Source organism: Monopterus albus, unplaced genomic scaffold (assembly GCF_001952655.1).
Source record: "Monopterus albus unplaced genomic scaffold, M_albus_1.0 scaffold280.1, whole genome shotgun sequence".
Lineage (NCBI taxonomy): Eukaryota > Metazoa > Chordata > Actinopteri > Synbranchiformes > Synbranchidae > Monopterus > Monopterus albus.
In genome coordinates this window covers 351,941-362,128 of record NW_018128160.1, presented here as the reverse complement: position 1 = coordinate 362,128, position 10,188 = coordinate 351,941, and the positions used below count along the sequence as shown (strand labels likewise).

At 39.0% G+C, this 10,188-nt stretch overlaps 1 protein-coding gene across 2 annotated transcripts in view; it reads right to left on the bottom strand.

Annotated features, from left to right (window-relative positions):
• The window catches only part of plch1 (phospholipase C, eta 1), a 66,447-nt gene extending 56,588 nt beyond the window's left edge, over positions 1–9,859 (bottom strand). For both annotated transcript variants that reach the window (XM_020622429.1, XM_020622430.1), the window contains exons 1-2: positions 9,674–9,859; positions 1,240–1,367 (exon numbers count right to left, since the gene is read on the bottom strand). In XM_020622429.1, the coding sequence (XP_020478085.1) occupies positions 1,240–1,318 (79 nt within the window). In that variant the 5' untranslated portion in view covers positions 1,319–1,367; positions 9,674–9,859. The remainder of the gene's footprint in view (positions 1–1,239; positions 1,368–9,673) is intronic.
• Positions 9,860–10,188: the final 329 nt, after the last annotated feature.

Below are 10,188 nucleotides of genomic sequence, written 5' to 3'. Positions count from 1 at the left end.
ATTTGCTCTGACATGCACTGTGAGCTGTAGGGTCTTATGTAGACAGGTGTGTGGCTTTCCTAATCACGTCCAATCAGTATAATCAAACACAGTTGGACTCAAATGAAGGTGTAGAACCATCTCAGGGATGATCAGATGAAATGGACAGAGCCTAAGTTAAATATATGAGTGTCACAGCAAAGGGTCTGAATACTTATGACCATGTGATATTTCAGTTTTTCTTTTTTAATAAATCTGCAAAAATGTCAAAAATTCTGTGTTTTTCTGTCAATATGGGGTGCTGTGTGTACATTAATGAGGAAAAAAATGAACTTAAATGATTTTAGCATATGGCTGCAATATAACAAAGAGTGAAAAATTTAAGGGGGTCTGAATATTTTTCGTACCCAGTGTATAGACCTATGCAGGTATGTATTGTATATAGGTGCCAGGGTAGTCAAATTGATACAAACGAGTAGATTACACACACACACACACACACACACACACACACACACACCCTTCTACATGTTAGGTGATGCAATATTATAGAAAAAGAAAAGAGGCATCTGGCATTTCTCATTTTTCTTCAACTTCAACATGTTTGGCTTCAGTGTATGAGTAATAATATCAGAGTCACCCATGAAGAAAAACATATAGCAGTATTTTATCTTTTAAAACCAACTTACAAAGTTTGTTAAAAGGTGCCGAAATCTCTTACAACTATTTGATCTCAGGGTCTACATGATGTACTTCTATATTTGTGATGTGCTGTCTTGTGTAGATTTGCATTGTGTGGTTTGAATGATTATGGATTTTGTGTTTGTGTTCTGACCGGCCTACTGATGTAAATAGCTTTAAGCTATAATCAGGTATGGTGCATCAAATGCTAACATTTACTGTATGTTTTAACCATTCACTGTCCCTTTTAAATAAATAACTATGAGCCATGCGTGTGTATTTATAATTTAAAACCCTCAATGTCCACTCTGAATGAACTTCTACGGACATTTTTCATCTGATGACTTGCAGAAGACTTTGTTTTCCACAGTAATGAGGTTTTTACTGATATGACAAACTGTCTCTTGGCAGTGCTTGTTTGTCCTTGAAGGTCTGAGTATTTCAAGCATGTCTGTGGAGACGAGTCTCCCTCTGCTGTTCATTCTCATGACATGCAGTTATCAAAGAGTATGCCCTGTACACTTTGTAATGTAAATTATACTATTCTGTTGTATGTGTGTGTGTGTGTGTGATAGTCACCATGAAAGCTGCTGTTGTCTGTCAGGAAGTGCCGGCGGTACTGCGGTTCTCCTTTCCTACTCACAACTCGGGAACTCATGGCGAGAGGAGGAGGAGAAGGGACGCAGGTGGACGGGCAAATGGACGACCTATTTAAAAAAAAAGAATTGATATAGATAATGGCTGGATGGAGAATAGAATAGAATAGAATAACTCCACAGTCCAAAGACATGCACTCTGCGTTAACTGACTTTAAATTGCCTGTAGATGTGAATGTGAGTGTGACTAGTTGTCTGTCTGTGTCAGCCCTGTCATAGACTGCTGGCATGTCCAGGTGGTAACCCCCCATTCCCACCCCTCTTCAGGATAACTGGTATAGATAATGGATAGATGGATGGATGGATAATATTGTATGAAAAAATAAGTGCACCTGATATGTGGTGCTACGAGCCAACTCACAAATCAAGACAAACAACACATAATGTCTGCATGGGGAGCAATACAGTATGTTTAAAGAGAAGGGGAAAATTGCTTCTTTTCCACACAGGGAGACAGAACTGCTATGACGGGAAAAGGAATTTTTTGCTGATTTAGCATTTCAATTAAAGTCTTCATTAACTGTGGGTCTTCTGGTAGCATTTACTAAAACAATGCTGCTAAATGTGTTACTGCAGCTCTTAAACTTCAGACAATAGGTGTATAGTGACTTAGTACATTGTGTACTCCATACTAAAGCAAAGAGTCATCTGCATTTACTCACATCATGTAGGTTTGGAATTCAAGACAAAACCTTGAGTCACTGTCCTGTGCAATTTTTGTCTATATTTTGCATCTATTTTGAAATTTCTTCTTTTGTGGTGGTGACAGCACAATCACCTCTCACTACAGTATATTATGTGGTTGGGATCAACATGTAATGGAATTAAATGAGCAGCAGTGAACAGCTTGTAGCTACTTGCTCTGCCTTGAAAATACTCTCTCCACCTCCTGTTTACCAAACTCTCAATATATCCTACTGGGTCCACCTCTGTCCATTTTCTCCCCCTTGAATTTCTACAACTATCTCTCAACATGTGTTCTCATTTATCTTCTTTATGTTTCTCCTTACCATTATTCCTGGATTCCAAATTTTCCACTTCCTCCTCCTGATTCCTTCCTTTCCTGCAACTTGTTTCATTGCTTAGTGTTTCCCCACCTGTTGCTCATCTGTCTTTCTGTCATTTACTGCTTCCCACTACAAACTCTCTCTTGCACACACACATGAACACGCAGGAGTCGTATAGATCTGGAAAAGCTCCGAGTCTCTGGGACAGTTATTGGTGTTGGGTGCCAGCTAACCTGAGGAGAGGTCACTGTCTGGTTGAACTCAAAGAACTGGGGGGTCAAGTATCTTGGAGGTGAAAGTGCTTTCCTGTGACCCTGTCACTGCCTCGTTTTAAAACACAGAAGCCTGTGATGCATGTGGTATTTATGACAGACCAAACACAAAGAGCCATTCCTTCTGTTAGTTCTGTATGGCACCAATGTGCTGATGAATCAGTGTGTGCATCTAGTGCTCAGCCAACATGAACAGCATTTTAGTATCAATTTAATGTTTTACAATGCTTTTTAGAGTATATAAGAAGAATTATATGTTGAGTCCTCTGAATAATATAAGAACAGTGTTTTTGTCATCAGCAATATTTTAGCATCATTCATTAAATATCAGGGTGCCACCGTGATTCAGTGGTTAAATGTCACCTCACAGCAAGAGGGCTCCTGGTTCAAAACCTTGCAGCCAACAGGAGCCTGTGTAGAGTTTGCATGGTTTCCTTATACCTGTGTGGGTTTTCTCAGAATACTCCAGCTTCCTCCCATAGTCCAAAGTCCATGTTAGGTTAACTGGTGACACTAAATTGCCCGTATATGTGAGTGGGAACGGTTGTCTGTCTCTATGTCTATGTGACCTGTGCAGGATAGCTCCACCTCTAGCCCAATGTCAGCTGTGAATTATTGGAGCTCCCAGGATAAGCAGCGTAGATAATGGATGGATGGATGATTAAATATCTAGCTGTACTCTGACGACTCAAAGTTGGCATTGATAGTGGTACAGAAAAAGAAATTCAAAATACTGTGCAAAAACAAAACAAAATTAAAACATGGGAGCAAAAAGATACACTTTTACAAAACATGGAGATCACATGAGGAAAGCATTAAAAGACAAACAACAACCGTAAAGAAGAGTTGAAAAAAGTTTTATAATATTAAGAAGAGCAATGAAATCTGATGCTTTCGTCCAGAGCCTAATACAGCTTTGACTTAGTATCATCATTTCTGCTTAACAATAAAACATTAGTAGTGTAGAAGATTTGAAAACTAATGTCTATAATGACTGTAATCTTGGTGCAGAAAGTCATCTGAGGCTTTACCTCATGACAACTGAGTTCTGCTTCAGCTTATCCTGCAATGTCTTTTAGCTACTCTCAACTCACTGCAGAGCACAGCCACATGTCTTGCACCTTAATTATACAATAATGCTTCTAAATTACTGTTTGCTTTCATAACAGAGCCCAAATTAGAGATAGAAGTTAAGAAGAGGGAGATGACTGGGGGCATTGTTTGAATAGCTTTAATGGCACGTCAGGTCTTGATATAGTTAGATTATATGAATCCACCACAAACATGAAGTCACATCGCAAGAAAAAAATCACCAGACTGTGCAAGTCAACACACTTTATAAACGTTGTGTAAAGACAGAAATATAATATGATCACAGTCCAACAACTATAATGCATGTGTATCTGAATTTACGAACACAAGCATAACTACTGAAATATTGAAAGAAACAGCATCAGTCCGGTTCAATTATTGGTTGTAGTGTACTGATTTAAACATACAAGGCCTGTTTTGACTAGTGATAGCCATGTATCACTGTCACAATGTTACCAATTTAAAAAATGAGTCAATGTTTAGGGGAACATGCTGTCTAGTCTAGTTTTAGATGAGCAAATTGATACCACCCTCAGGTTTATAAAGCTACAGACAATGACAGCTTAGCTTAGCATATTGGAAATAGTGAGAAAGTAGTTAATCTGGCTATACGGTAGCAAAATCAACATACCAGCACCTCAGCAGTTCACCAATTTACATGTTAATTCTCCTTTGTTTAATTAGTACAAAAACTAAAAAGCTAACAGAATGCTAGCTATAGTGTCCTTACGGAACAGAGAAGAGTGGTATTGAGCTTGAATAAGCATATTTGTCAAACTACAGTGACAACAACACAATAATAAAAATTTGCATACGGTTTATAAACCAAACCAGTAAAAACCAAATGTACTGTCATGTATGTGTATTATGTCCAGGTTGTGCAGGTTAGTAAAGTGACTGCTTCTCCTTTTCTGACTGCATGTTACAGTGGCCTTATCTATAGGAATGGTCAAACCTCAGGGGCGTACAGTTTGTTCTCTTCTGCATATTGGACAAGGAAAGAAAGCAGCTTAAATATAAATGGTTTGCTGTCAGACTGCCCGATGAGCCACTCAGTCTCAGGGCCTGACTGGAAGTAGGTCAAGGCAGCCCCCAAGGTAAAAGTTTTGTGGTAGCAGATATTCAAATCTAACACAGTTTACAACATATGAACCAGAGATTTTAGCACTTTTGCTTTTCCTATTTATCCTGAATGTAAAACACATTTTATCTGAGAGCATACCAATGCATTACAGTCTGTAGACATCCATGCAGTGCCAGTATCGAAAGTTCCTATCTCTATCTGGTTGAATTATCATTGGCATGTTACACCTTCTGACTGTGGAGGTAACACTGTGTCTTAAAAAAACAGCTATGTACTAATAATTTGCTAACAGAAAACTTTTATGTGCAACTTCAGTTACATTTTAACTTCGTGGTTTAACTTCAGCTGACATGACATCATGTAGTTGTGTGCATAAATGTTTTCCTTGTACAATAAGCATTTAAAACCAGCATTTCAGGTGTGTTCACTTTTGGTTTTACCTCCAAATTAAGCTGCTTAGACAATCTGCTAAATCTTCAAGTTGTTTACAACTTGTCTGATGATCTGACTGCTTCTGTTTTTTTGCCTTGAGTTCAAGGTTGGTCATTTTCTATATTAACAGTTTTTTTCAATACTCCCCATACAGAGACCAAAACCAAGGGTGAATTGCCTCCAATCACTGTTCAGTGTGCCAGTTCATCTTACTCGTCTGTGTCCTAGACCTCCGCTGATGTTCATAAATGATTAAAACACATCAGTGAAACTCACCACTGCACTGGGTGATATTTCCTCATTACACCAACACCAAAGCCTGATATTTGTTGAGAATATCCAGAGATCTTGTGCATGGACAGTTGACTCTTGCTTACTTCAGATGCTGTAAAAAGTTACTGCTGTTTGGAGCCTTTGGGACAACACACACACACACAAAATCAGGGTGTTGTGTTTTGTAATGAGGAAACATCACCGAGTCGCTATGTTTTTCCTATGACACAGATGAATAAGCTAATTCAAGACTGACAGACTGACAGATATTAACCATGAGCGGAGGCAAATCATTGCTGGTTTTAGTCTCTGCATGTGGATTGTTGAAAATACTGTCAGTATAGAAAAAGATCTGCCTTAGGAGTTGAAAAGTTTGGGTTCCCGTGTTCAGTCAGCTAAAGGTACAGTTTTTCAATAATTAAAACTTGTGTAGTTTATATTATTTAAAGGAGGTAACTTTGTGAATGGTAAGGAACAATGACCTACAGATCCTTACCAATTTGGATATAACAGTAAACTACTTTTTTGGTTGAGTGTTTCAGATAATTATGTTTCAGTAATAATCCTATTAGAATACAAATACAGCTGCATTAAATATGCATTTTAATATATCACTGAAAGGTACCTAGAGATAAAGACAAGAGTTAAAGCCATGAAATGTACATCCTTACTAGTGCCCCACTGTGATAACAATCCGACTAATGAATCACCTCTCATATACAAGTGCATCTAACAATGACCTTCTCATGACACGCAGACACAAACAGAGCAGCATCTGTCACTCTGACACATGCCAAAGAACACTTTGCTTGGACTTAATGAGATATACAATAGCTGTTATATTTTATTTTGTGAAACCAGCTGCCATTAATGCTGAGTGATTTTAAAAATCTGCATATGTCTCACTGGCTTCCATCTGATCACGGTATCTCGACGAACAATTCTTCTGACATATGAACATATTTCGTGTCTGTTCATGTCTTGTGTTTTCTTTCCTTTTGGTGACATTAGACTGTTACAACAACCCCATACCTGCCTTAAAGCTCTAAATACACTTTGATGCCTCTGTAAACACAAGCAGAAGCAAAGGCTCATATCCAACTCTCTAAGTACCTCCCTTAACTGCAAGTCACTTGGGACAGTTAAGCACTATGCTGTTTTACAAAGTCAATGAGTAGCTTGTAATTGCTTGTTAAGCAGTTATCAGAACTGAGAGTAAACCGTCTTAGTCGGCTGGTGGCTAGAACAATAGTTTTACAACACAGACTGAGTGCTCCCTAACTCACTGATACAGTCCAAGCGATCGGCTTTTGGACGTTTACATATTTTTTGTTCTTCATGCTTCAGCACATTAATTTGGATGTAAAAAGATGGCGCTATGGAAAGAGGAAAGTGTGGGGAAAGAAGGAACAGGATCTGTCGAACATGCTGCTAGTGGGCACAGTGGCATTTATGATGATGGGAATACAAAAAGCACTTGCTGATGTACACGAGTCAAAGGCCAAACTCATTAATATGATGACTCCATGTGTATTGAACACGTAAACATTAAGTGCTATGTTTTTAAAGGGTTGTACCTCCCACACAGTTCTTTCTATATTGAGGTAAATATACTGAAATTAATTGCCAAAATACAGTCATCAATGAAAATAATATTTAGTTGCAGCCTGAAATCAAAACCTTGAAGGATAAAAATAGGACCCCCAGCTGGTGTATGGAAATAGACAGTAAAGAGATAATAGGTTTCATTAATTGTTTGTAGGAATACAAACTGTAGTTCTGCATTACACAGTGAACAAACCCAAGTCATACCACCCCTGCGCACTCATATCCTCAAAGATACACACCCCTAAAACAAACACATAAAACTGAAACTTGATTTTATAGAGATCGTTTCCAGTTTGTAGCAACATATTACAAATATTATCACACTAGAATACTTATGGATGCTACATTAAAGTGCCACTTCTCACCTTTAATCAGTTTAGATTTGGTCTATAAAATATCTGAAAATAGTGAAAAATGCAGATCACAGTTTCTCAAAGCTCAGTGTGGCATCTTCAAACCAACTGTTCAAATACAAAGATAATCATATTTATAATGACACAAAACTAAAAAAATGCTGCAAATTCTCATATTTTAGAAGCATAAATTAAAAACAAAACTTATCAAAATGTCTTAAATGATGACTTTTCTGGCCTTTCAAACTATCTGACCTGAGTGGCCATGTATTTTGTCCAGCCAGTGCTGTTTCAGTAAGCCTCTGACCTGATAAGGAGACAGAGTGCAGTGAGGTTACTGAGGGGTCAGTGCTGTGATGCAGAGCTAGTAAAAACAAATACTGCAAAAAGCAGAATCTCATCTGCAAAACTCCTGTTTCTATAGGGACAGAATATCAAGTTTATGGCATGTTTTTAAAAACTTTTTTAACTTTCATGTGTGCACATTTGAGTGAAAGAACATGTGTGTGGTGGAGTCGCGTTGCTTTACCAGAGAATTGAGGGGTGGGCGAGGTCAAAAGTCAAACCCTCAAATCTATTTCAAATAGAGATACCCCCAACTCTTACTCCTGTTTCTACTCTTTAGTTTAACTAGCAGGTTCTGGGTTGAAACTGTCTGTGTGTTCTGCTTAATGTCTTCATTGACAAGAAAGAACTGCTTATTTACTGCTGGAGTGAGTTTAGCCTCCATAGCACATCAGCTTCTATCAAGAGCGTCCAGTACACTGACAGTGTACTGACATCTGTCTCTTGCATACAGTACCGCAAAGTGACAGTGTGTTCATTTGATAAAATAATAGAATAATTTAGTAATGTGGCATCAGAAGGTCACTCTCTGCTTTTTATATTTCTGTCCTTTGCCTACACATTCACCTTCATATACAGTACATTCACAGTTTGCTTCATTCAATCCCAAACAGTTCACCCTCAGTCCTCCACCCTTCCTTTCCACCAAAAAGCTCCAATTATTCATGAGGGATCACAGCACCCACAAAGAGTCATGTTTCCACTCCTACAACACTACACCAGCAAGCTGATACACTGTTCACAATATGCCAAGTCTCACAATAACAAGGGAGTCACTTTACAGCTGATGCATTCCTACACACACACACACACACACACACACACACACACACACACACACACACACACACACACACACACACACACACACACACAGCCTCTACAGTGCATGTGTGATAAAACAACTCCCCAGTGTTATAGTTCCTTACCAATGAGTGTTTATTGAAACAAATAGCTGCCTCATTTAAAGCTAAAACTCAGTTACCAAGGGCAAACTGCACATTATTAAAAGTGGCTGAGGCCTGTGCACCTGTACCAAGTTCCAAGCTTCAGCAGGTCTGCCTGACAAAGAAGACCCATGGGATGTTGACAGCAGTCTGCAAGGTTTATCACACAGGAGCAGAGATAGAGAGCTACTTTTGCATTTTATGAGAGCATCTCAGCGAGTGTCACATCAGCTCTTTGTCTCTTTAAATCTCTTTGTCTTTCACACCCAGCCTAGCACACAACCCACTCAAATCAAATGAAAACAATCCCCAAGGACTCTGCTCTCGGACGGGGGAGTGCCCCATCTCTTTCTCTCTGGGATGGCCGCCGGCTGAGTGTAATAAAGGCCTTTGTTATGTTGCCCTGCTGCAAATCTCTGTTGCTACAGCACAATGGCAAGGAGCACCGAAATGTGAAATGCATGCAGCAGAAAATACTTTCTCGGTCACACAGATGAATTATTGACTCTACTGTCAAACAAGACAAAGTACATGGCAAAAATATGAAAGTCATCACATCAGCACAGGCAATTTATTCCTGTCAAAATGATCCAAGAATTAAAAAAAAAAGTTTTGAGACAGATTACCTGCGACTTACCTACAGTGGTACAATAAAGACGAGCACTGACATGCCATGTGTATTTACTGTATTTTATCTGTCCAGGCACAGGTTTACTGGGTGCATGTCTGCTTGGATACTGTACACAGTATCCTTACCAAGAGAAATTTTAAAGTGACAGCTAACTGTGCTAGATTTCTATAGTCAGAAAAGGGCACAGTTACATTCCATGTTATAATAGCAAAACTGCTCTTATTAGCTATGACCCATGCTGTTTCTTTTAAAATTGTGATTATCTGCTGTCATTTATTTTATTTGTGTATCACATAAAACATCATGAACTTACTTCTATCCCTTTAGTTTCAGGTTTTGAAACCACGTCATCAGCTTCCTCACAAAATCCTGCTTTCACTAGAACAGTAGTCCTTCAGCCACTGAACAGCCATGGCACAAATGTAACATAAGTCGGAGATAGTCCCAGTTTGATTTCAGACAGAGAGAAGGTCCCAACTACTTCTGTGGTGTGGCCAAGCACCCAGCACTACATCAAGTACTGAGCCTTTTCAAATAACTACTACTGGTGTGGGACCAGTGGATCTGGGAAAACCTGGAGTGGATGTTGGAGCGGACTACTTTGCCGCAAGACAATATAGTTTACTCACTCACTGCAGCCTTCTGTTTAAATTTAGTAGCCAAAAAGAGGAAAGACACAAATTAAAATGCATCAAAGATTAAGTAGGCTGACCTGAAACAAAGGGAATAAAATGCCTGTATTTACTTATGTACCATCCATCCATCCATCCATCTTTATCCGCTTCATCCGAGACCAGGTCACGAGGGCAGTAGCCCGAGCAGAGCCTC